Source organism: Colletotrichum orchidophilum, assembly GCF_001831195.1.
Source record: "Colletotrichum orchidophilum strain IMI 309357 chromosome Unknown Scaffold_104.1, whole genome shotgun sequence".
NCBI classification, from domain to species: Eukaryota; Fungi; Ascomycota; class Sordariomycetes; order Glomerellales; family Glomerellaceae; genus Colletotrichum; species Colletotrichum orchidophilum.
Genome location: NW_019173060.1, coordinates 25,814 through 52,876, shown reverse-complemented (window position 1 = coordinate 52,876; position 27,063 = coordinate 25,814). Strand labels below are relative to the sequence as shown.

General features: G+C 53.1%; 4 protein-coding genes across 4 annotated transcripts; all 4 read left to right on the top strand.

The window, feature by feature from the left end:
- Window positions 1–233: 233 nt before the first annotated feature.
- CORC01_10468 (Sec23/Sec24 trunk domain-containing protein) lies at window positions 234–2,889 on the top strand (the record flags this gene model as incomplete). The annotated part of the gene is made up of 7 exons (XM_022622096.1): window positions 234–326; window positions 388–518; window positions 623–866; window positions 923–1,402; window positions 1,456–2,553; window positions 2,691–2,806; window positions 2,865–2,889. 7 exons carry the CDS (start codon window positions 234–236, stop codon window positions 2,887–2,889), a joined length of 2,187 nt encoding a protein of 728 aa, XP_022471386.1.
- A 1,085-nt stretch (window positions 2,890–3,974) lies between these two features.
- Window positions 3,975–4,911, top strand: CORC01_10467 (uncharacterized protein; the record flags this gene model as incomplete). Its single annotated transcript, XM_022622095.1, has 5 exons — window positions 3,975–3,978; window positions 4,056–4,089; window positions 4,158–4,278; window positions 4,482–4,806; window positions 4,898–4,911. 5 exons carry the CDS (start codon window positions 3,975–3,977, stop codon window positions 4,909–4,911), a joined length of 498 nt encoding a protein of 165 aa, XP_022471385.1.
- A 2,669-nt stretch (window positions 4,912–7,580) lies between these two features.
- Window positions 7,581–12,553, top strand: CORC01_10466 (tetratricopeptide; the record flags this gene model as incomplete). Its single annotated transcript, XM_022622094.1, has 4 exons — window positions 7,581–9,190; window positions 9,280–11,187; window positions 11,247–11,856; window positions 11,918–12,553. 4 exons carry the CDS (start codon window positions 7,581–7,583, stop codon window positions 12,551–12,553), a joined length of 4,764 nt encoding a protein of 1,587 aa, XP_022471384.1.
- An 11,360-nt stretch (window positions 12,554–23,913) lies between these two features.
- Window positions 23,914–24,685, top strand: CORC01_10465 (glucose/galactose transporter; the record flags this gene model as incomplete). Its single annotated transcript, XM_022622093.1, has 3 exons — window positions 23,914–24,056; window positions 24,259–24,292; window positions 24,437–24,685. The coding sequence occupies 3 exons, from the start codon at window positions 23,914–23,916 to the stop codon at window positions 24,683–24,685; spliced, it is 426 nt and encodes a 141-aa protein (XP_022471383.1).
- Window positions 24,686–27,063: the final 2,378 nt, after the last annotated feature.

Below are 27,063 nucleotides of genomic sequence, written 5' to 3'. Positions count from 1 at the left end.
CACACAGCTCAAAGTCAACGCCGCCTGTCAGTTACACCGTGGCCAAATGAGGCTACTACTTTAATCGTGTCCTCTCTTACCCACAGCAACTCTCGCGACCCTCGCAAACCATTGTTGGCGAGGTGAGTATAATTCGCATACCATATTACACCCAGAAGCTGATCACACCTTCAAAGTCATACGTCAATACCCCATTGCCCACCTATCGATCGCCGCACAGTCCTCGCTTAACGATGGATTACGAAGCTCTCAAAGAGCAATGGAGCGAGGTTGAGGACCGTGATGGTGTTCGCCTCAGCTGGAACGTGTTTCCTAGCTCTCGCATGGTAAGTTGCGCCTAGCTTCAATCGCCTATTTCTCTGCATCTTCCGACTGATGCTTATGCAGGAAGCATCGCGCTTGGTCGTGCCGATTGGGGCCAACTACACTCCACTCAAGGAGAAGCCCGACACACCACTCCTCCAATTTGAACCGGTCACCTGCAAGCAACCTTGCCGCTCTGTGCTTAACCCATTCTGGTGAGTCTGTATCATGTCAGTCGCCAAGACAATGGATCTCTAATTTGGGCCAGTTCTGTGGACGTCAGAGCTCGTCTTTGGATCTGTCCGTTCTGCCTCTCTAGGAACCCCCTCCCACCTCACTATAAAGACATCACCGCCAACGCAATCCCTCCGGAACTTCATCCTTCCAACACTACGATCGAATACCGCCTCTCGCGACCGGCGCCGAGTCCTCCAATTTTCCTCTATGTTGTCGATACCTGCCAGGAGGATGATAGTTTGTCGGCGCTCAAGGAGTCACTGGTCATGAGCCTGAGCCTCCTACCCGAGAACGCACTAGTTGGTCTAATTACATATGGCACCATGGTAAGTACCCCATCACATGTTGCAATATACTCTTTGCTGATCACTCACTTCCCAAGGCCCAAGTTCACGAGATTGGTTATACTGAATGCGCCAAATCATATGTGTTCCGCGGCAGCAAGGACTACTCTGCGAAGCAAGTGCAAGAGATGCTCGGCTTGCTCAGCCCAGCAATGCGACCAGGCATGCCCCAGCAGCAACCCGGAAGGCCCATGCCCGCCGGCCCTGCGTCGAGGTTTTTGCTACCCGTTCAGCAGGCCGAGTTCCAATTGACAAAAGCGCTGGAGCAGCTTCAGAAGGATCCATGGCCCGTAGCCAATGACCGCAGGAGTCTGCGTTGTTCTGGCGTAGCTCTGAGCGTTGCTGTAGGACTTCTTGAGTCTTCATTCCAGCACGCCGGTGGCCGCATCATGCTCTTCGCTGGTGGACCGGCAACGGAGGGACCAGGCATGGTTGTCGGCCCAGAGCTGAGAGAACCCATTCGATCACATCACGACATTGACCGTGACAATATCAAGTACTACAAGAAGGCGCTCAAGGTCAGTATTTAGCTGAGATCTTCATGGCCTCAAACGCTAATATCCATCCGTAGTTCTACGATATTCTGGCCAAGAGGACTGCTCACAACGGCCACATTATTGACATATTTGCGGGTTGCCTTGATCAAGTCGGTCTCCTGGAAATGAAGGGTCTCTGCAACTCCACTGGCGGTCATATGATTTTGACAGACAGTTTCACTTCATCCATGTTCAGGCAATCGTTCATTCGCGTATTTGAAAAGGACGGCGATGATAACTTGCTCATGGGTTTCAATGCTACACTCGAAGTGCTCACCACTAAGGAGCTCAAGGTTACTGGACTAATAGGTCATGCCATTTCCCTCAACAAGAAGTCCACATCAGTGGGAGAGACGGAGTGCGGCATCGGCAATACGTGCTCGTGGAAGATGTGCGGTATCGACCCCAACGCCAGTTACGGCGTATATTTCGAGATTGCAAGTCAGGGAGGCCCCACGCAGCATCAACAAACACCACAGAAGGGCATGATCCAATTCCTCACCTACTACCAACACTCATCCGGCCAATTCCACCTGAGGGTTACAACGATTGCAAGGAATCTTAGTGGCCCAGCTGGCGATCCAGCTATCGCGCAGTCGTTTGACCAGGAAGCTGCTGCCGTCCTTATGTCTCGCATTGCCGTGTTCAAGGCTGAGGTCGATGACGGCCCAGATGTCCTACGGTGGGTCGACAGGATGCTTATCAGACTCTGCTCCCGTTTTGCAGACTACCGAAAGGATGATCCATCCTCCTTCCGTCTAGAGAAGAACTTTACGCTGTACCCGCAGTTCATGTTCCATCTCCGACGAAGTCAGTTCCTACAGGTTTTCAACAACTCTCCTGACGAGACGGCTTTCTATCGTCACGTTCTTAACCACGAGGACGTAAGCAACTCGCTCATCATGATCCAACCCACACTAGACTCGTACACATTTGATCAGGAGGGTGGCCAGCCTGTTTTACTGGATTCAACTTCCATTCAACCCACCCACATCCTTCTTCTTGACACTTTCTTCCACATTCTTATTTTTCACGGTGAGACGGTCGCTGAATGGCGCAAAGCGGGATATCAAGACCAGGAGGGCTACGAGAACTTTGCGTCTCTGCTCGAGCAGCCAAAAGAAGACGCAAGAGTACGCTATGTTACCCCGCCAGATCTGTCTGCACGCCAGCTAACACACGGCAGGACCTCATCACCGATAGATTCCCGCTTCCTCGATTCATTGTTTGTGACGCTGGAGGATCGCAAGCTAGATTTCTTCTCTCCAAGCTCAACCCCTCGACAACGCACACGACTGGAGCTTATGGCGGCGTGGGTGCGCAAAACGCCCAGACTATCTTCACTGATGATGTGTCTTTGCAAACCTTTATGGACCATCTCATGAAGTAAGACAAGATTCATTGCTTACATGGTCCTGAGGGCCTTGCTAACTCCGAGTTCCAGGCTGGCCGTTAGTGGCACAAACTAGATAAAAGAGTCGTTTGATCGATCTGGGTCTAGGAAGGACAGCGGTCTGAGTGACGACGCGATGGATGTGTTGGTCTTGCTAAGATATCAGAAACCTACAGGGTGTAGACGAAGGGCAATCCGCAAACTTTGAGTTGGGCTACTCCCAGCAGGCAACTTCTGACTTAGCCGAGGTATTTAAGAAACATGACGAAACACATCGATGAAAGAGACGCCTGCATCTGACTTTAATCACGCCATGGGAATATGACCATAAAGTTTGACTTGTGCTGGTTGTATCTGGCCTTGAATGTTCCAGCTCATTTATTCTTCAAATGAATATTGCAAGTTCTTCTGTCCGCTCCTCAGACTTTGCCTGTTTGTTCTGCCCTTCCATCCTTGTCACCTATCCTCCGACCTGTTCAGCAGTGCTAGTAGGAAGCACACTTTCGCCAGTGGGAGGAGTAAAGCTAGGTGGGAGCGAGACAACGATTACTGCGTATCGAGGTTTCGGTACTTACTTACCTGTAAAGAGCGCGGCAGGGTAGGGAGGGCTTCTGCAGCTGAGACGCCCCGCCCCCACTAAGGCACCGTACTTCGGGTGGGTAAAATAGGTACTCAATATACCTAAGTCCCTTAGGGCAATACTTCGCGAAAGGTACGGATACTGCTTGCTTTCACTGTACGGGGCTTGCCAATGTGGCTTCACCTTGCCATAGAAAGGTAGATAAGATAAGATAGACACCAATGACACCCTAAGGTACCTAAGGTATGGACCAACCTCAGGTAGAGATGGTCTTTGGTTCAATGTTGCGCCTTTGACCAAGAGTTTCTTTCTGTAGATAAGGAATAGCACGTGACATATGCGGCTTCCCTTAGCGAAAACGGCCCTCTGCGGACAGCTCGAAACGTGTCATTGGCCAGGCTCTTGAGTTCTAATTTTCTCGACTCAGCCACAAAAAATGTGGCGCAGTCTTCTAGGCTTTTTTGCCTAGGGCTGTGAGAAGGCGCACAGAACTAATCAACATTTTCCCCCGTCCAACTCGGCCTCAATTCCATCCTTCGACACCAACTTTCCCATCAGACCCAGATCCGAGAGCAGTCACGATGCGTAAGTATTTCTCTTGATGGCTATCAGGCCCAGCACTCAGAGATAGCAGGGAAACTAATGTTTTACGTCTCGCGCAGCTCCTAAATTCGATCCCAACGAAGTCAAGGTCATGTTCGTTGCACCTCCCTTTAATTCGTGGATGGAAGGAATAAGTTCACTAATACAGTTCGCGAATACAGCCACCTCCTGGCCACGGGAGGTGAGGTTGGTGCCTCTTCCGCCTTGGCCCCCAAGATCGGTCCTCTCGGTCTGTCTCCTAAGAAAGTTGGTGAAGATATCGCGAAGGCCACCGGCGACTGGGTATGTCAAACCCCTCGATGATGAATTTCGACCCCCCCCCCCCCCGCCCGCGCGTGAGGGTCGGCCGGTCAGCAGCTCCCTTTGGAGAGGACCTCGGGGCGCGGGCACCCCCCCCCCCCCCCCCCCACGCCCCCCCCCCCCCCCCCCCCCCCCCCCCCCCCGGCAAGTGAGTGAGAGTAGCACTGACAGCAATTCAATTATAGAAAGGCCTTCGGGTGACGGTCAAGCTCACCATCCAGAATCGTCAAGCCGCCGTCTCCGTTGTTCCCACCGCCTCCTCCCTCATCATCCGCGCCCTCAAGGAACCCCCTCGCGACCGCAAGAAGGAGAAGAACATCAAGCACAACAAGTCTGTTCCCCTGGAAGAGATCATCGAGATTGCGAGAACTATGCGCCATAAGTCTTTCTCCAAGACGTTGGAGGGCGGTGTTAAGGAGATCCTGGGAACGGCGAACAGTGTTGGATGCCAGGTTGACGGCAAGAGCCCCAAGGCCATCACCGATGCTATTGATGCTGGCGAGATTGACAGTAAGTACCCGCCGCTCTTCCATCAATTGCTCTAGCACAACCTTGCAAAGTGATTGTACTGTCTGGGGTGCCTGGCTGACGAGATAAACAGTCCCCGAGGAGTAAAGGAGGCCATAGCCGGACGGACACTCTCGCATGACTTCTGGAGTTTAGGAATGGTTCTGCATTAAGGGGACTACCCAAAAGGGGCAACCTTGGGCAAAGAAGAAAAAAGTTGCCAAATGACCAAATGACAAAGTTACCAAAGATGGTTGTAGCAATCTCGCTCGCGACCTGCTGCGTAGAGGTTGATGTACTAGAATGTGCATGAGGATTCGTCGCCTTGGCAGCTCTGAGACATGTCAATGGCCATGCCACGGCATATTTCTTTTCTGGTTTCAAAATTGGCTTCATACTTTCGAATAGCTCTGTTAAGTACAGTCTCCAACCACGCTCGGCACGCAAATCGAGGCCATCACACGCGGCCAAATTAAACGTAGTCATCCCACGATTTGTGCGCCAGGAGGCTCCAGGAGGGGTGTCAAAATTTCCACAGCTACTGAGGTAGATTGAATAAGTCAAGGGCTAGAGGCCAGCTCACATACAGAGTACACAGCGCGTCGCAGGACACTAGTAGACGAAGAATGTGACCGTTAGCCGTGGGGGTTCGTTTATTTGCGGACCAACCTTGCGTTAACGTCTGTAATGGAATAAGTTACGGATACACACTGCGCAACTAGGCGTTCAAGTTCGAGAAACCTTGCGGACGATTAAAACGATGCAGCGAAACCAATGTGTTTGACACTAATGCATGGATACAGGCTTGTCACCTCGCTGGCCGGCGTCTAACATCGATAATGGTGCGTGTTGGACTTGTTGCTGTGGTCGAGCCACCAAGTGCCCCTGCTGTTTCCTTCTGAACATTCGTTTTCATTTGGAGAGTTTTGGCATGGAGGACAGTTTAAAAAAAAACAAAAAAAAAACGTCTACGGTCGCCTCCCAGAATGCCAAATTCTATGTGGCGGTTCAGAGACGAGCGACATGAAGGCTACGTATGGGCCTTTGACAAAATTCAATAATAATTAATTGCTACCTCTTCAACTTTCCAAGGCCCGGCATCATGGAGGTACTATGTAAGGCGCCTCCACTTAGGTACCTTATCGGGCTACCAACGAACAAGGTAAGGTACCTGAGGTATCTTAGGTGGGCTGTCGTAGGCACTCGGATAAGGTAAGGTAGGGCAAGCTAGCTATCTAGGCACCTAAGGTACCTCTTGAACCGGCTACGTCTCTAACGCACCTTCCGTGCTTCCCTAAGGTAAGGTATCATCGCCTACGAAAGGTACCTCCGCAAAGCGCCACTTCCGCCTCCAACCGTTGTTCCCAAACTCTACTATTAGCAATCTTCCCTAAATGAGTCGTGATTTCCCTGCTAGCTGGAAGTTTTGTTGCGGCATTCTCGAGCTGTTGTAATCGGGAGATAATATGCCCTCTACTTGTTATCACCCCCTCTGTAACCTGCCGCTAAGCGCTGCCTCGCGTCCTCAATTGATGGACCGCTTTGGAGCACTGCGCCCCAGTCGCAACCCCCCGCCCGCGCTCCGTCACCTAAGGTACGTCGGAAGTTCCGCTACACCACCCTGGTCACGACATCCGACTTTGAGCAGCCTAACCACCAATCCAAGGCACCCCATGGTCCGCGCATACATGGGAAGATACTGTGCAGGCTCGTGTCCACCAGCGAGCTGACCTTTTTCTCCGCCTTACGCCATTCGCCTCCGCCGCCTCCTGGATACGTACCTCCGTGTCAGGCTGGAGACTACAGACAGGGAGGGAACCTGGGGGACTCTTAGGCAGATTCTCGAGTAAATCGAGACGAATCGATTGATTCCAGGCCATAGAGCGTTCAGGTCAACTGTCCGAGTCGGGCTGATGCTGAAGTTGATTTCTTGGCCATCGACGTCCGACCTTCTACTGTACTTCTGTGACTTCTTTGGTGGTCTATCTTCATGATCGCCTTATCTGCCCGATCTGCGCGTCTGGGTTCTCCCAGCGGCTACCGTACTTCTGCCACCACGACTCAACTGGGGCTAAACCGGGCTGAATCACATCTTCCCACCACAACCAAACCTGTAGCCACGGCTACGGCTGCAAGCTATAGCTGTCATTCCCGCTCCCGTAACGGCTACGGCTACGGCTACCGTTACTGGTACTCCTACCGCTGCAGATTTCGCACTAGTCGCGTTGTGTCTCGTTCCGCACTCCACGTTGCCTTCGCATTCTTCCTTCCATCAACAGAGGACCACGCGATCTACCGCCTCAATCTCGCCTCCTGCGACCTCTGTCGCCATTTCCGCCGGCCAAGTCTACCCTTTTCGACGTCGCCGTTCCTTTGTTGGACTCTCAGACTCCCATCGCCCCGACCGACGAACCCGGCGCCATCTCTACGGCTTTACGACGAACCTCTCTCACATAGCGATCTTCTCCCGACCTTACCCTCCGACGCTCCTCGTCGAACTTGAACCATAAAGGAGTCAGCCTTTTAGGTCTGATAGGGTCGCAGGGCAGGTGGCATTGGTATCGGGCATTGGCAAAGCCGTTTGCTCTAGGCGCCCCAGAGGCCATGCCCGTCAGCCGGCTTGTCAGCCATGCTTTAGCCAGCAGGCAATGACAACTGGTTCCCGGATCGCTTTATCCAGCCTAGAACTCGCAGAACCCTCCATGGTGCTGAACTCGCTCATCCCTCATCCTGCCTCATGATATTCAGAAGCGCCTTATCTCTCCATCACATAACCCATGTTGCCTCTAGTTCAGATGCACCATGCGGTGCAACAAGCGCCAAACCTCGATCCCCTCCCGACCTTCCAGCAGTCGCAGCACCACCACCACCAACACCAGTCAGAAGACTACCCTCCACACCAGCATAACTACCATCTCCTCCCTCACTTCAACACGTCTACTTTTAATCAGAATTTACGCTTCCTTTCTACGGACCCGGCCAACGCTCTTTTCTCTGACGGCAAGACGCCACGTTCCTTTCCGATCCGGACTGCTCACGGAAATCAATCCGTTCAGCGCCGTACGACGACAGCGGGCCAGTTACATATTCTTGATGGACCGGAACACCAGTTACGACGCAAGACACCAAATGGCACTATTGACGCCGGCTATGATGGCTCTCATGCTCAATATGCCTCGAGGCCTCCACCCCTGAAGCAAATGGTGCTTCCGGCCGTACCAATGGCGTATGGCGGGAATCACCCTCATCAGACCACAGATCAGGTCCGCACTTCTTTGCCCGTCCGTGATCATGCGGGTGGCAGTTTGAACACAACGCCTCCAACGTACCAACCATGGCCTATTGCACGGGACTTGACGCACCAGTCGATGCACTCTACCGTTTCTTCAGCTTCCTCGCAGTATGGATTCAACACATCGAATACGGCTGCGCTGTTTGGCTCTACGTCCCAACTTCATCCACGGCCCACGCTGTTCAACACCAGTTCTTACCTCCCGGGGATTTCAATTCCAGAAAACGTCGGAGCTAGGATTCCGAGACTACTACAAGTGCCAAATCCGTGGTTTCTGGCTCACCAGCAAGGGCAGAGCTATGTTGGCCCGCCGATGCATAACACCCCGTCTCCATCACCATCAATGTATGACCATCGTTACTCCAAAGTGCATAATCAGATGCCAGGACCATCCGCTCACTTCACTCCACCGGACCCCTACTCTCACCTCTCGTCATACGGATCGGGCTTTCTTCAACCCGCACAATGCCATTTGGAGGCGCTCACTCTAGAACCACACCAAGCTGCCAGCGCTGGTGATTCCTTGGCCAAGGCAAATCCATCCGGGTTTAGAGAAAAAGTGCTGGCTGAAGCACACCGAAGCTATGTTGATTTGCTCGCATTCTTGCACCATGGACGCAAAACTCAACAATTGAGGCCCGGTTCAGCCCTGAGCACTACCTCAAGGATGGTGGTATATCCAAAACCGCCCAAACAGCCCATCGTCGCCTTGACCCCGGACCTCTTTTTTCCGGGAGACGCAGCCATGATGGTAAACGCAAACCTCAGGAATAGCCATGACAGCATGCAGTTCGGGTCACTGGGAGATAAGTCGCCACTCTCAGCGCAACACAGAGGCTGGGATGGAGTAACGGATTTTCGGAATGGCAATTTCCCCGTCGTAAATTCATGTGGCCCTTTGTATTCGATTCAGATTTCGAGAGGCTCACCTCCAGCCAACGCCAAAAGCTCATTAGAAATTCTCAGCCATCTGTGCGAGCAAAGCGGATGGAAATGGATTGATGGTGTTCTACTTGGAGGTTGCTTGCATTACGGTCTGGAACACTTCGAGGAGGCCTTGGAATGGTTTAACCGTATCACGTCGCTGGAGCCCAAGTAAGTCTAAAATCTTAACCTTTTGGTCCTGCGTCTGCCATTCGATGTGTTTGGTATTGCGGGCTCACTCTGACTAACTCGCCATGTAGCCACGTGGAAGCAGTGTCGAATCAGGCGGCCACTTTGTATTGCCTCAACAGACAAGACGAGGCGGAAAAATCCTGGCTGAAAGCGATCAAAACCCGACCGCAATATCTTGAAGCCGTGGAGCATTTGGTCGGTCTATTGTACAAGAAGAAGAGTGTCGACGCGGTCGAGGTAATCAATCTTGTTCAAAAGTCTCTCAGGTTGCCAAAGGGCCCAACAAGGGACGCTGGCTACACCACACCAGCCGCCCGAGGAGATGTGTACTCGAATTCGGCGTCCAATTCGCTGGACGAGGCCCGGAACCAGCCTGGCTTTGGTTCGAGCGGTTATGCCATTCCAGGTACCGAGAATGGTCGCATCCTCGCACTAGTCCATGCCAAAGGGACGATGCTGTACAGTTTGAAAGACATTGCAGGGGCGGCTGAAGCATTTGAGGAAGCCGTCTTGATCAGCGCAGGTAGAAGAACAGCATCTGTTCAGACTTTGGTCCGACAGATCCAGCAGGTTTTGGCACCAAACGGCGGCAGTCACCGCGTCATTGACGGGACAACACCATCTCGCCCATTGTTACTACCTCCTGAACTGGCGAGGCGCACGGCGAAGCTGGTATTTTCCAACAACGGCGACCTTCCAGGCCTGCGATTTGTGCCTGAGGGCGGCCCTAAGCGAGCGGCGGTCCAAACTACGAGCAATTCGCTACTATCTCTCGCCAAGATATTCCAGGATGCCATTTCATCCGGATCGCCGGCTGCGGGACTAGTGAGGAAGTCTGCAGGCGTTGGTGATATTCTCTCCCTCTACTATCTTTCGTTATCACTTCAAGAGAGCCCGTCAACGGCAAATAACGTAGGGATTCTGCTTGCCAGCGTGCAGCAGCCCATGGCAGCTAGCTCAAGCCAGACTTTGTCGTCCTTGCCCAGTATTCCCGGCATCACCCCTGGCAGCGGACTCGCTTTGGCTCTTGCGTACTATAATTACGGGCTTACACTGGATCCGAAGCACGTTCACCTGCATACCAATCTCGGCAGCCTTCTCAAGGACATTGGACAACTAGACCTCGCGATACAGATGTATGAGCAGGCTGTTCAGTGCGATGGAAACTTTGACATTGCCCTGACGAACCTTGCAAATGCCGTCAAGGATCGTGGGCGTATCAGCGACGCAATCGCGTACTACAAACGGGCTGTTCAATCCAATCCAGAATTTGCAGAAGCAGTGTGCGGGCTTTCTACGGCCTTGAACTCGGTTTGTGACTGGAGAGGCCGAGGCGGCGCAGTCCTGCAAGGAGGTACATACGACCGCTGGCATGTCGACAACGACGGCATGTTTCTCGATGCTACAAAGGAAGACCAAGGATCCGGCCTAACGAAGAAGGTTGTCGACATTGTGTCTCGCCAACTCGCTGACGCGTCAACCTGGGGCGTTGGTGTTCTGCAAGAGAAAGACATCGCAGTGCTAGCTGCACAATTGTGCTTGGCCGGTGGGCAGTCAATAGACGCGAATTCCGACTTCTCGACGAAGCTACGAAGCTGGTCCAAGAGTCCTTGGGAAGGTTCGCGTCTGTTGCGGCTCGTGGAGCGTGGTGCGCGGGCAGCGATGCGACGATGGTATTGCGACAAGTATGTCCGAGGCTCAATGAAGTCAACTTCTGATTACAAGCGTCCTCAGCTACCATCCACCCTCGCTGTACCGTCCGCTCCAACAGTCTTACCTTTCCACACTTTTACTTGCCCCTTGACAGCTAAGGATATTCGCATGATATCGCAACGCAATGCCTTCAGGATCTCCTGCTCAACACTTCGCTCTCCCTGGCTTCCGAAGACGGTCTATCCCCCGCCCCCGCCGCCATCGCCCCATCTGAACGTTGGCTATGTTTCTTCGGATTTCAATAACCATCCCCTGGCTCACCTGTAAGACGACCGAAGTCGATTCCACCTTACGAACACGGCTGATACTGACCTCCGCTTAGTATGCAATCCGTTTTTGGATTTCACGATACAACTCGCGTAAAAGCATTCTGCTATGCCACGACAGCGAGTGATAAGTCTGTTCATCGCCTGCAAATTGAACGTGAAGCACCAGTGTTTCGAGATGCCAGCACCTGGACTTCGGATAAGCTAGTGGAACAAATCGTCCAAGACGACATTCACATCCTTGTCAACCTGAATGGCTACACTAGAGGTGCACGAAACGAAATCTTTGCTGCAAGACCTGCTCCGATCCAAATGTCGTTTATGGGCTTTGCTGGCAGTTTGGGTGCCGAGTGGTGTGACTATCTACTTGCAGATGCCACAGCCGTTCCGCCGGAAACACTACGCCCTTGGCGTGGCAACCTCTCTGTCGACGACATTTTTGAGGACAAGACTGAAGAAGGCGATGGAGGTTGGATCTACTCGGAGAATATCGTGTTCTGCAAAGATACTTTCTTTTGCTGCGACCATGCACAATCGAGCGACCCTGATGAGCACAAAGTCTCGTGGGAAGATGAGCAGCGTCGGCGGTGGAGCATGCGGAAAGAGCTGTTTCCCAGCCTGCCCGATGATGCCATTATCATGGGAAACTTCAACCAACTATACAAGGTTGGTCCTATCTCGATTATGAAGCCTCGTCGGTGATGAAGGTGGCTAATTCAATTTCAAGATCGACCCTACAACGTTTCGGACGTGGCTACGCATTCTGGCACAGGTTCCCAAGGCCGTTCTATGGCTTTTACGGTTCCCTGAACTCGGGGAAACAAATCTCCGGAGGACAGCGAGGGCCTGGGCCGGGGAAGAAGTTGCTAACCGGATCATCTTTACGGACGTGGCGCCGAAAAATCAGCACATATCTCGAGCTCGCGTCTGCGATTTATTCCTCGACACTCCTGAATGCAACGCACATACCACGGCCGCGGATGTTTTGTGGTCTAGCACACCTCTCCTGACACTACCACGATATCCCTACAAGATGTGTTCGCGTATGGCGGCATCAATTTTGAAGGGCGCGTTACCCAAAGGCCCCGAGGGTGCAGAGGCAGCGAAAGACCTCATCGCTGGCAGCGAAGAGGAATATGAGCTGTTTGCCATCAGACTAGCCAATGACTTATCTTATCGAATCAATCGTGGTGGCTACGGCGAAGGCAAGGGTCGCTTGGCAGTCTTGCGCAAAACACTGTGGGACAGCAAATGGACTTGTGCGCTTTTTGATACCAGACGATGGGTGATTGATCTCGAGAGGGCTTACGACGAAGCGTGGAGACGCTGGGTGGCAGGGCAGGACGGAGATATCTACTTATAAAGCCTCCGGCATTTGTTCTAGGGGCTTGGCAACTTTGATTACGCATTCATGTACTGGGACGAAGAGCTCGCGCCCAGTACTTATATCCGCCGAAACAACCTTGGTTTTTGGGGGATCGTACTTCGACTTTTATTCTGTGAGCCGCGTTGGTCAGTTACCGGCCGGCGAAGGTGCTAGCCAAGTTTAGATAGCGACGGGAGTTCAAGGTGGAGGACATGCTGTTGACCTGCATAGACGTCAGTCCAGAGCAATTCTGCTCGATGAGCTTGGCATCTCTTCCACTGCCTTAAAGTCACCGGGGGAATTTCAGCGTTGGTTGCGGGATCGATCTGGCGTTTTGAGGGAGGCTTGCCTTGGAGCGGGCTATGATGTACGTAATAATACCCGGGGCCTCTTTCCTCGCCCACGTGAGATGTGAGGCCCTTGCGATCAACGTCTGTTCGATTCGATTCTGGCTGCTTTCGTTCTAGTTCCTGTGCTTCGTCCGACCATCAGACGGTTCCAGTCGAGGCTGAGACCCCTATTCTCTGTCGTCATTGATGCCGTTTATCAAGAACCAGGTTAATTCGACGTTGTTGCACCAGCGCAGGGTGGAACACCTCTCGGAGAGAGTGGATAATAATGGCTAGCAATCTCGGTGAGCATGAAAAAGCCAGGATTGTCTTTCTTTCTTCATGGAGACCGAGACGAAAATGTATGGTGTGACCAACGAATACTCTTCTTGAAGCGCACAGAGGAATCGAGAGCAGAAGTTCGCAGTAAGCATTGGAGCCAAAGCCAACGGACGGACCATCGTGGACATGTGGCGGCATTCATGGCATGTCGACACTGACGGGGTGGAGCTGGACAGGCCGCAAGAAGATCGTCAACTCGATTTGTCAATATTGGAAAGGCACAGCATCCCGTAAAGAGACCAATGGTGAGCTGTGAATTTTGATGTTTCTCCCTCCACATAATTATGTAGGATGGAAAGGGGTGTTGCGAGTTGCTAGTGACGACACCCGATCTAGGCTCAATTGAAGCGACGTCCTATGAGTTGTGTGTTTGTCCCGAGACCATGCCGCTCCACCGTTAGACCACGCCCTTTCTTAGTTAGGGGCTTCGGGGAGGAAGAAGCCACAAACGTGGGAACTATAACTGCAGCGAGGGACATGGTCTCGAAGCCAAGTTTTGCTCGACGACGAGGGAAAATGTAGTAGCTATCCGGTCGATGTCGTTTGGGCTGGGAGCGAGAAGAAAGGTTGAACAGAGGAAAGAGTCGCAATGGTCCTTCTGACGAGAAGGCAGATCTATCTCTCAAAAGTTGTACTATCCACAGGAGAGCCAGCAGGACACACAATGGGGGCCGGCAGGTTGACGAACAAGGCCATTCACATTGTCATTTTGTAACAGCCAAGCCTACAAGTTGTCGGCAATTCGACAAGCAAGACGGGTCAAGATGATGTGTGCATCTTTCAAATCAGTTACGATCTGCCTCCCTGTCTCTCTTCTCTGGTCCCTGAACACGAGGACTCGCAAAACTAACGACCCAGCCTATGTTTACCCATCAACGGCAAGCAAAACCGTTGCAGGGTTTTGGCGAAGGTGGCTTGCTCGGCAACTTAGAAGAGCCTATGCGAGGCAGAAGTCACCATCTGATAAACGTACGTGACTGTTGGAATCGTCGCTTTAGCTAGCGCGCTGTGGCAACCTTTGTCTGCTGTAGCACCAAGAGCCATGTTAATTTGGCTTCAAATGAGATTCATTTCTATCTGTTTAGACATGGACAGAAGTCCCAGATTCCCCTCTCTCTGGCGCTCCTGAGTTTGAGACACCGCGATAACACTACCAATTACAACCATAACAACAACAATGGCAGCAACAGAATTTCCGAGGGAGCTTGGCGTATGGGGCGTAAGGGGCGTAGGGAGAGGGGGTGAGGGGGCAATGGTCAATGCTGTAAGTTGGCAATGAGCACGAGCGAGATCTTCGTGCCCTCGATTGGTAGACGCTGACCAGTGTGTCAATGTTTCAACAGCATTGCAGACGAGATATAATGGAGGAGAGAAAGAACGAGGGTAGATCACCTAGGTAGATGGACTCATTCCAGTCCCAAGAGAGAGAGAGAGCTTGGACACGACACCGCTGGTCCACGTCTTGTGGCTGGCTCGAAGCCAGGGCAAGGGGGCAAGGGGCGCGAGCCGTGGGATGAATGATGGCCACGTTAGTCACGACAGCAAGAAATTCAGCGGCACGCCCATCACTGTGGCTCATCAATAATACAACACACCTTGTGTGCACATGCTGCTGGCCAAGGGGTGGTCTAGATACAGTAGAGTCGGCTGAAATTGTTGTCGTTGGTCAAAACCTCACGACAGAATTGTGGCTGACTAGTCCTTCAGGCGTAACGGGCCGTTGCTGGAACTGTTATTCTGGCACTGCTGTCGTAAAACGCCACACCCGCGGACAATGGTCAGTCATTACGTGACCCGAGATGCTATCAGTACTAGCACCGGACGCATAAAGGCAATGTCCTATTCTGGAAATGTATTTTTGGCTGCTCCAGTTGGCCGGCGCTGAATCGGAGAAGCAGGGCTTGTCGGAGACTGCAGGAAAGAGCCAAGTAGTACGGAGTAGGAAGAAACATTTTCATCTGCCCTACGGTTCGTACGACACTGTCTTGAGGGCAGAAACAGAGACGAGGATGGCCGAGAAGACATGATGCTCACAAGTTCCTGCCCGAGTCTTCACGGTTGTCCAACATGATCTGTAACCAACGGGACTGAAAAGGAATCGGGGCGGCCTCTGGTTAGACGGGTGCCCGGTGACGAGGGAAAGTATCCAACACGACACGAGGAATGAGATACTAGCTCGCCGTGTTGATGGCACGGCAGCGAGAGTCCTATTCAGGCTCGGCTGTCTGACGGGCTATGCCCTTGGTCGTTTTCTCCATCCATAACCGTGCCATACGTACCCGCGTCAACGCTTGGATCTTCTCTTGAAGAGCATTCTTCGACGTGGACAAATGTGGCCAACTGTCTAGCCCGCAGAGCCTAAAGAGGCAGGATTGCACTGTTCCATCAGCTACCCGATTCATTGGTGGACTGGTGTGGCCAGCTGGATGAGACGACGCGCAGGCTGTGTTGCTCTTGGGTTGGGCACGAATAGGTAGAATGTATATTTGGTGCAGAAAGAATACTACGTATTCAATCATCGATATTGTTGCCCATTTTAGACACACGCACATAGACTTGATGTGGGTGTAAAGTGGAAGGAGGCACGTCAGGCTCGGAACGTTCTCGCCCCGAAAGTGGATAGTGGGTTGAAAAGACGGAGTGGGTAGGTGTATAAGTGGCACTGGGCAGAAGCTGGAGTAAATGAACTCGGAAATATGACCTGTAGCGTGTATGAGCGCGAAGACAAAAACGGGGCTCAAGGGAACGGGTGTGAGAAGGAGAAGGCGTTGAATGGACAGACGGCAGGGAGCCGGCCATGGTAAAGTAAGGTAGTGTAAGGGTGAGGTAAGGGCGACAAGGTCTTGAGCGCTGATTGGAAACCCACCGTTCTTTACATCTCAGCGCTGAAAAGCGCTGCAAGACAATGGTGAGTTGCTATAGCCTGTCGCCCTATCCGTATGATGGGAAGGAAAGGAGGACGAGCCGGGGCTGGCTGTGTATACATGGGTGCGTGCAGGTGAGATGAAGCTGGTGGTGGAGATTCTTGTTTCATGAAACCGACGGGTCGGTCAAGCGCTAATGAATTTCTCTTGCTGGGAGATTCCGTGTACCTACTCGGCATGTCCTGGCCGGAGATCAATGGTAGGCCTGGGGGGTTAAGGAGGGGCTGTCGTGAAGGGGGAATTTGAGAAACATTACGAAATATGGAGACATTGCGTTTGGGACAAGGAGCAGAGAGAGGGTCAGCATGTGAGGAAAATGTCAAATGGCCAAAAATTCGCTTGCGTTGTCCCTTCGTGGCCTAGCTCAATTGACATGGACATGGGGTGCCAGCGGAGGCCCGGGAGGGGGAGGGATGCGGATCTGACGATTGTGCCATGGAAAGTCGCGCTAGTATCATCCCAGCGTAACAAAACAGCTATCGAACCGACAACAACACCATGTAACCGCCGTATGCATGCCATATAGGTGAGACTCGACGACGAAAGCTGGAGCTGGAGCTGAGGTTGGAGCTGTTGAGCCCGGAGACCAGAGAGTGGGGGGAGGAAAACATGTAGAGCACGCCCGACATGGATCAGCATGCGTCTACGGATTCACGTCCACGGCTTCCATTCATCGTTCACAGGTCTGCCTGCCATCTGCTTGCCTTTATCGTCAGTGCAAAGCTGTGCGAAGTACTGTCGTTGAACGGGTACGAGGAGGTGCAGGCTAATGAGGGAGATGGGCAAATTATGCCACCTCCGCGACAATTGCCAACCAACCTTGAGCATCATCATCATCATTCATCATCAACCCTTGCAGGATATGTACAGAGAGAAAGAGAGAGCACTTATCCGTACTACTCCCCAATCTAGACCACCTGGGCCCCCGGTCATGTTGTGTTGGTCCGTCCGCTCGCCTGTCCATTGCCGTCAACAGCGCACCTAACTACCAACGTCGAGAACCATCCAGCTGGAAAGGATGCCAACGGTCTTTGGTTATGGGTTTTAACGTAGCTTATTCCTTGGTGCAGCGGCTGCCACCGCCCTAGGGGACCTAGTCGCCGGTGTCCCAAGTTCTCGGGCGCAGCTAACATGGACGAGGTGCGCAAGCCACATTCAGCGCCGAGACTTGTCAAAGGACGTGCTGCTGGCTCCGGCCAGGGCTAACGCCGCCGATTATGGCGTCGGACGAGATTCCACTTTGGGCACCGCTATACCGGGAGGAGCGCCAGCATCAACGGAGGAGGAGGAGTCGTTCGTCCTTCCAATGCAGCCAGCCAGCCAGTCGGTAGTTGTGGCCAGTCGGTCCCCATTGTTTGTTTTGCCGTACGGATAGGTGTGCAACGCGTGGTCCGTGGATGCTGCCATCCCTTGGTTAGTAACTCAGACACCCGATTCCCCAGGGACTCGTTCCATTTTCGCGGGAGACAATGGTCCGAGATTGGGGGTTGACGCTCGCAATTGCAACGACTCCTCATCATCTGACTCCTGGTCCAGCTGTTGTTGGTCTGGGTTGGCAAGAGGAAAGAAACCCAAGGGGAAAAAAAAAAAAAAAAAAAGGCCCGTCAGTAATTCAACGACGACACGGGATCTGGTAACGTTGGCGGCTTCTCAGTCGATTTACCAACATGCGACCAAGACGATGCGGCTGGCACGGCGTCCACCATACCAGGAGCTATGAGCTTATTCAAGGAAAGCTGAAAATGTCTTGGAAGACTGACCATTGCGAGGAGGAAATGGAGGATGCCGCCGTCATCCCTTGGCCGTTGGACACCCCTCAAGCCAAACATCCAGACCTGGGGGCTTAGGTCCCAAAGGAATGGGAACGAGGAATTGCGCAGGCAGCCACGGCGTCCAGCCCAAGTTCATAATATGTCGGCAAGCATCTATGCCATCGTTAGCGTCGACCCAGTAGCGGGGGTGCATGGTCGGGTATCCGTACCGCGGTATGACAATTTCTTGTGAGAAAGGGGGTAGAGGATAGGGTAGGGGGACGTTGCTGGTAAGAAGGGGGTCAGGATCCATAGTTACGGACGCAAGCCATCCCACCCCTTGGCATCCCGTTGCGGAGACCTACAGACTACCGCAGCAATCTGTATCCGTACGGATAGATTGTCGACGGACGTAACCGCGAAGTGCTGGTGAGGTAGCCTTACATTGCGATATCATGGGGGTGCACTTATAAACACGGGCGAACAAGCTGGGCAGCCCTCGTCTGTCAAGCACTAGCTAGCGAGGTTGTATTTCTTTTCCACGTTGCCGCGATTTACGATTTGACGCAAGCTTGTACTTGGTATTGCTTCTTGCTCTTCGTCTCTTGCGATCGGGTTCTCTCAGAAATCGGGCTCGTCCGCGTCGGCATTGGGTCAAGAGGGAGAGCACCCAAGTGGCCGTACAAGGCGGTCCCTCATGCAAGCCTAATGCAAAGTTTTGGATCGGCAGTCTCCGTTATGAGGGCGTGTGTCCCCATATCCGTCTTTGTACAAGTATTTCGCAAAAGGAATGCGAATAACTGCATGCTACGTGAATTACAGTTCATCCCACGGCTCCAAGACCCATGCCGGTCGTGGTCCCAATCGCTCGGTTAGGATTGCGCCAGGGCATGGGCGGTCGGTACTGGGGTCTGACGACACTCTACAGAGCCGGTTTGCGATAGCGCCAGGCGTTGTGGCAGAGGGAGAGCTTGGTGCCTCGTGGTCTGGAGAATCCTTTGTAGGCCGTTGCTAGGGACCGACTAGGCCGCAACGGGTGAGGCCCTAGGTGTTGATATACGGGTGGTGCTAACCACTGCTTCCGCATGCGTCGAGGTCTCGATGATGTCGACGACTGCTCACGGCATGTTTGGCAGTTGCCATCAACGGGCGCAGGCAAGAGGCGGCGACCACGGCAGCGTTTTGACGGGCTTAGAACTATCATGTCCGCATGCGGTAGCTTTTCTAGCAGTCTAGCGGTGGCTCAACCAGGAGGGAAGATTCGAAACCAGACGCGGCGCGGAGTGCGTGCGTACGATGATGGGCTGTCGTAGTTTGGATCCTCCCACACCAACAGCAGGCAGTGGTCCTCGGGCCCAGACTGGGCTGGGATTGTGGTCTCGGCCGGGCCCAGCAGAATTGTTGACAAGGACAATGAAAAGCAAAAAGAAAAGGTCGAGACACAGCCTCGAGTGGGAAACCTGGCTTGCCTTGCACCTGGCCACACGGCATCGACGATGCACGTAGCGGATGGAAGAGCGACGCTATCTTCGGATGGCATCTTGCCGCGCCCGGAAGAAGAGAATGACGGATTCGGATCTCGTATCTTGTTGGCATGCTGACCTCTCCATAATTAGCTGACCGGCACTGACTGCAGGCCATCTGTTTGGGCAACACGACACTATCGTGGACGATGCAGGGCCGGCGAGGCGTGACATGTATCTTCCTCCCCATCCTCAGCCTCATCCGAGAAAATATGGCAAAGCTGATAATAGGGCGGGTGGAAGTAGCATCTGAAAGTCACCTGGTAGGTAGTTGTACCTCGCCTACTCGTTTGTGGCGCGATACCTCAATGGCGGATGCGTGTCCTCAAGTTATGGTTCAACGCTCCGGAAGATGCTATGCAGGCGCTGTACCTTGTGAATACCTACCTACCTTAGGGACCGAGATAAAGAGTACTGGCTGGATGTTTTCAGCAGGCAGGGAGGGAGGGCAAGATAGATATCTTCACAGTCCGGATACCTGAGGTGCATAGATACCTACCTAGGTGTGGATACCGTGCCTTAGGTTGAGGAGGTACCTTATGTACAATGTAATGAGGGTGCTTCGATGGGCGGGGAAAGAAGCCGCCGTTGGTTCTTTCCGGGTGGTCCCAGCAGCATGGCTCTGGCTTTTGGTTGGTCCCAACAGCAAGGAAGGTGTGTAAGCCTCCCGGCGATCCGCACATGGACCTTTTTTGTCTTTCTTCCTTGGACTCCAAACACTGACACCCCCCCCCCCCCCCCCTTCCCGGTCAACAAGGTGCTGCGACTCTGCGAGGCACGAACAGGCGTAGATAACTCACAAAATGGTTTCTTTTCTATCCCAGGTATCCCCATGGGTACTCGACAAGGCGAATGGTGAGTGTGTACCTGAGCAAAAGAGGATGGGAGATAGAGATGAGAGGGACATGCCAGTCGGTAGACAAGAAGTGACGGAGAGTTCGGTGCTTACTGGCGCCCAAACTCTCTCAGTGCCGCCGGGGTTTTCTCCGGCATCACCTACAGTAGACTATTGAGTGGAGACTCACATCTGTCTCCGTGTCCGCGTCCGCGTCCGCGTCCGCATCCGCACCGGCTCTATCATGTCCTGGTAGCCGTAGTTTCTACGGCACCAAGATGCGTAGATACGGAAAGGTTTTCGTGGCCGTGGCCCTGTATTCTTCTGCAAGGCACCTAAACCCGGCAGAGGAGGAAGTAAAATGAATCCAGGGCTGCAGACCCCAGAAGCGGCCTCCATTGCCCAGACCAAGCGCCATATCCCTGCCCTGCGAATACCTACCTTGGCTACTTGGGCACTGTATCCGTATCTTACCTCACCTTTAGAGGAATGAAGTACTCCGTACCCGGGTTCCCGTTCCGCCCAGCTGTCGCTGTCGCTAGTGGTGCACGTACCGTGCACGCGGTGTACTATGTAAGTCAGGTATCTAGGCAAGGTAATGTGAGGAAAGGCACTTAGTGTTCGGCTGACTGGCCAATCAGACCCTTGATCACCTCTAGACCTCGCATTGCCGGCCACATTCGGCAGGTGGTTCTTGCATCTGGACTAGTTCACTTCGCCCACCGTGAGTCCGTGACTGGAGCGTTGTATTGGATGGAGTCAGGTGCTCACGTACTTGAGCTTTCGCATGCACTTGCAGGCATTCTACCAACCGTCACCTCACGTACAGGTGTATTCTTTTTTTACCGGGCATCCACCACGTCGAAACGACGCCAGAGCTACTCAGATGTCGGCGTTGGAAAAAGAAACGGTCGCCCACTCGTTGCTGCCTTACTTTTGCTCGGGATTTGGCCCATGACATGCTCCATGCTCCGTGCTCCATACTCCATACTCCAAAGTCCCTACCCCGGTCGGTATTCGTCAACAAGACAAGATACTATTCTCGCCGAGTATGGACAGAATAGGAAAGCACAACGACTACGGATGCAAGACACTCACTCATCTCCTCGCTCGCACCCTCTCTCCGTCCCTACCTGACCTTGCAGATGCTCTAAAGCACCCTGCAAACCATATTTACAGACTTGAGGATGAAGGGTGAATTCAGACTCTGCAGCGCCTTATGCCGAGTAATGTCCGTGTCTGCAATTGCAGTTGCGCCTTGCATATGCACCTAGATTTCAAATCGTATTTGCATTCTTCATTTCCTTTTCATCGTCTCTTGTCCCTTTTCGTTTCTTTTCTTGCTGCTACTGCTGCTCTCCCGCTTGCATTTGATTCTCCCTCCTGGCCTCGGCAGCCCGGGGTCACAGCCAGCCAGCATCCCATCTCCGCATCGTCCGTAACTCGTCGGCCCTATCGTCGTGCGCTTGTGGATTGCTCCTTGGATCCCGGAAGGGCACGGAAGGGCAGCCAAACGTTGATACCTTGAGCTCGTACCCTTCATGTCAGCGCCGTGACGTTCTCTGGTAGAAGCGCCAGGGCGGCTATTGAAGCCTCGAGGTCAGTCGAGGCAATCCCAGGAGCCAGGGCAGTCTGCTACACGGTGCAGGCTCCGTGCCCACGGCGCCACGGCGAGGTGTACCTCTCCACCTGTTTCTGCCGACAAGAAACATGAGCATCGAATTCCGAGTTTCAACGCCTGGACCTTGGGGACCCAAATAGACGGCAGATGCGTCGATTTCTGCCCTCAAAAGCTTGTCATGATTTGACATAGCTCATCCCATCATCAACGGAAGATCACCGTTGTTACATGTCTTGGCATTGCATCGCTCGGGCTGATGGAGGGGGACGGGTGACGGCTCGGAGAGCTTCAGCTCTCTTCTCTGTAAGCAACCAGCAATACATTCAAACATTAGCTGAAAGTGAAATACGTGCGCCCTTTGGTTCTGGTTTTTTCAAAATCAAATAAAAGGGGGCCGACGATGCGTACCTGTGCCTCGTCCGTTCACTCTATGCTTTGGACCGACTGCTCCACCCCTGACACCCGTTGGTCCCCTTGCCTGGGCGAAGCCGCAAACCTTGACTCAGAGTGCAATAGTGTGGCAACTTGGTATAAAGCTTATGTGCGACGGTTCTTGGCTAGCACCCGTTGCGTATATCTCTCGTCTCTTGTCCTTTCTGTCGGCCAAGTCGAACCCTCGAGGCCCGTTCACCTCGAATAAGGGTAGGCTGTCTGTCGTGGCTCAGAGCGAGCGGGGTCGCCTCACGCTTGAGCCAGGGCCTTCAAGCAACTTGACTCCGCCAGGAGACACAGCAATGCAGCATCAAGCTGTATCCGTTGCCAGGCACATAGAACATGGCCATCTGGACTCTGGACTCTGGACTCTAGACTCTAGACTCTAGACTCCACTACAAGGTAGGTACGATGCGTACAACATCGTGTGCGCAAGGAATGCGAGTGGGGCAACTTAAGGCGGCGTCTCCTATTTGATGAGTCTGCTACCTTGGCTTAGTAACTGTCAAGCCCATACACGTTTCCCTTGTCGAGACTAATGAGTATGAGTCTATCGAATAGTCGTAGGCACGCCGCTCCACGGCACCACCTTTCAGTTCTGGGCCTTTTTTGAATGCCGGTCTGCGTTGGTCTGGCCCTCGAGTATCCCACCTAGGCACTTCATCTACAGCACCTTTTCAAGTAGTCATGACACAGAGGTGCAACGCCTGTTGCAGAGGCTGGGGATTGCCGAGCTCCCTGTACCGAAGCTTGTCGTGCCAGATAATCGATACGGTCCATCGACTGCTTTGGCTCCGTAGTAGCCAGTTGCAGCTGATCCATCAGATCAATCCATGACAAGACAATGTCGTTCTGAATCCGTGACCGCTGCCCGGAACCAGCCTTCTCGATGCCGTGTATAATCACATCTCGATGCTCCGAGGGACTCTGTTGAGCACAATCTTTGGCCATGCTTTATCCGGCGCGATAGGCAGACAAGGCAAATCCAGTCCGGCGCACTACCTTGGCACCTTAGCCTCGACTTCGAGGCCATACCCCCGTTGCGAGGGAATACGTAGCGCCATGTTCGAAACAAGGGAACGCACCTCAGGATAATCTGAACACTTGCGGACGCTAAGCAAGGGTCCTGGGGTCCTGGGGTCCTGGGGTCTCGAGGCAGACAAGCACGGATACGTGCCGTGCAATTACGCATCATTATATACTTACCTAAGCCGCGGTAGAGGCAGAGGCCAGGACTCAATTCCAAGAGTCTCAGAACTACAGCCCGATACTCTATGCGCATGTCATGACAATTAGCCTCGTAGCACAAACCGTGGGGCTTGGCTCACTTGGTGTACCCGGTCGGTTGATGTCGACGTTGACGTTTGACATTGACGTTGACGTCTGGCCGACGCTTTGGTGCGTCCCGTGGTCCCTTTGGTCAGACCCTCACCATATCAAAACATCATGCCCTCCGGCCCGGAATTGCTGCCCTGCGGTAGTCGTAGATCTCGTCCGAGAAGAGGAAAAAATCATTTGCAATTGTGCAACGGCGCCATGCCCTTTGTGGCGATACGCCATCCCTATTCGTGCTCCTGACAAAACCCAGCAAGCCAATAAGATGCCGGATGCGACCTGCCAGCCCGTCACAGACCCAAACCCGCCCGGGCGTCTGATTCATGCATTCCCGTCAGCTCTCTCCACGGCCGGCTCAATGCTCAGACAACTCAACCAAGACTATCCGTCCTCATCCAAGCACACGAGGTACACTACGCCTACACTTCAATTTGACGTCAACTTGTGCACAAACAGCGCGCTTCCTCCTCTCCTTGTCTCTATCTTCGGGGCACACTCTGCTCTGTAGAGCAACGCTGCAGTACGGATACAACACACCATATTCCATTAACCCATTTGATATTACCAACTAGCAGTCATTCTTGCTGGGCCGAGTCTTTACGGGCCATAGGCCCAACAGGGTCAAGCCTCGACCTGTAACTAAGGTAAGGTAGACAGGTGTGGAAGCTGATGGAGGACAGTTAACGGGCAGAGCACATGGTACACGTGTAGAAACCTCCCCCCCACCCCCCCACCCCCCCCCCCCCCCCCCCCCCCAAAAAAAAACATGTGGCTAATTCCTCCAAAAGGGTGGTGCGCTCTTCCCCAGTCTCACAGGTCTCGTCGCCGACTCCAAGGGATACCACATCTCCATGGTTGTGCCCCTCGCCGGCTTCGTCGTCTCCCTCGCCTACCCCATCTTCCTGAACACCATCTGGAAGAAGGACCTGGATAGCTTCAGCGAGAGCAAGATCGGAAACACCGACGAGCATGGCATCATTGGTGACCCGGCGAGAGAAGATATCAACAAGGCCGGCTCCAAGCACTTGGAGGGCTAGATTCTTTTCTTGTTTTCTTCCCCCCCTTAAATCATTACCCTGAATGAATGAATGAATGAATGGGTGCAGATAATACAATCGCACACCGGATATAAGAGAACTTGTAAATACCCGTACCTTTAATTATGGTTTCTCCTACTTTCACGTTGGTGCCTCCATTGAGCCTTGCTTGATTCTGAGTCTCCAGTAAGCTATGAGATGTATGTCGCAAATCAGTCGGTTGGTTTTGGAAACCATGATTCACCGAGCATCGACCTCGAGCTGAGACAGAATTGACGATTTTGGTGCCGGTTTCCATCCGCAAAATTTTTGAGCATCGTCATGATCCCACGGTATTGGGTTCCGCGAGGAGTAGAGTACCGACACTCTGTCTCTCCAAGCCCCCTTCATTGGTGAAGACCAAATTGATGTATAGTGACCACGGGTTCTCGGTTTCACCTTCAAATGAGAATGCCTCTCGATAAAATAGACAAGACACCAGTAGACAAGCGGACTACTTACTGTACCCTTCTGGACATCGGGCGAGCCCTCGCGTGCCGCAGCAGTTACATGCCATGACCCTCTATTGTGTGGGTAAGGTATAGGGTTTGACTGATTTCGCCGACAGCAGCATCAAATGACCAAGGCCTTGATTTAAGTAGATGCTCTAGGTTCCTGATGGTGGAGTGACTGCCTGCTGGCTAGACTGTGACTTCGTTCGGTGGCGAGATCTTGGCGCGGCCACGGTAGTTAGGAATAGCTTCAACGGTGAAGATTTGGCTTATGCCACCCAGAACCTCGTGGACGTCAGGCAGCGACGACGCGACGACGAGTTCCTGGGAAATTGGACCTATCGATTTCGAGAGGGCACAGCAAGTTTGGCAATGGAAACCCCTCCAAGTCCAAGCTGGCCTCGAGCAACACCCCCCCCAAAAAAAAAAACGAAAGAAAATGTCAGGCTTAAGTTGCCTTGGCTACGGGTTCCCTCCTCCCCTCTTTTCTATTTCGTTTCATGGCCCGAGAACAGCCGTTGGCGCCAAGAACTCTCGCATCCAGGTGCCATGATTTTCACAACACCACCATCTGCGCAACAGCGTACGTGTTGACAGTGCACAGTGACAGCCCAGCGCAAGCTCCCAGATCTACCTACCTAGTCTATGTCTGTTCGTACCTGATAGCAGACGTCGTCCGAACTGCGATTGAGTTTGAGCCACCGGACGCCGGACCCTTTTTCTAGAGAAACAACTCGGCCTCGGGATTCAGGTGAGTGTGTGGAGCACGGGTTGAGCAAGAACAACCGTATCCAGAAGAAAAGTCATACCGGGGGTGCCAATATGGCGCGAGAAGGATGGGCACTGTTTTGCAAGTTGATCTGTGGGACTCTCACTCGCTGCCTCGTTTCTTCTGCCTCTCGGCTCCCAGAACAAGCAATCCGATGATTTGGAAACACGACGAGACGTCGGGAGTTAGCGTCGCGGTAGGCCAGCAACAGAAGAAGGTCGGCAGTTTGGGTTTGAACCGGACTCGAGGCCATCCGGCGGCTATCGATTCTCCTAGTTGTGAGTGTATGTGGCTTCCCTCTGAATTTGTGGTACCATACTATCCGTATCGTGGGTTGACTTGGTCCGTTTCTGGAAGACACGAAATTGGACGTGATGATAATCGACGGCGCTTCCCTACAAAAAGAGACAGAAAACGGCCAAGTGCGGTTTGTGAAAAGGGCGAAAAGGGCTTGGGTTGTATTCCATGTTGTGCAAGGATGGGGAAACCTGGGAACGCAACGTCATGTTCAATTTCCAGATCTCAGGTGCATTGAGCCCTCGGGGACAACGCTCCCATTTGCCCAATTGCCCATTTCCCAATTACCCTCTTTGCCGCGGTGGCGCTACGTTGGACCAGGTGTGCTTGTTGAGACCTTAGTATCCGTACCTTAAGGTAGAGGAAGAGGGTCGACGTAAGCGGACGGGCGAATCAGCATCGGGACGCCACCTGAAACGGCGTGCGATGGTTCGTCAGATGGCCGAGCTGGTGGGGGCCGGGAGAGACAGAAAGAGGAAGAGGGGCGTACAGTGTCCCCAGAGGTCTGCAGTCGACAGCAGTCGAAGAGTGGTTGTGTTGACTAAGAGAATCTTATCGAGGCGATTGGCGGACGATGCTTGTCTGGGCCGGCGCTGCAAGGTACCCGATGGTGGCACTAGCCTTTTTGAGACTGGACGAACAGGGTGAACAGGGGCGCACGACCGATTGCTCCACCTAACAAGGAATGGCCCCCCCCCTCCCCCCGTTGAAAAAAAAAAAAAAAAAAACTTGCGACCAGCCTTGGACTCCTAGGAACTAGGACCTAGAGACAGAGAAGGCATGAGAGGAAGAGATTGGCTGGCGCTCGCCGCTGTCTCATT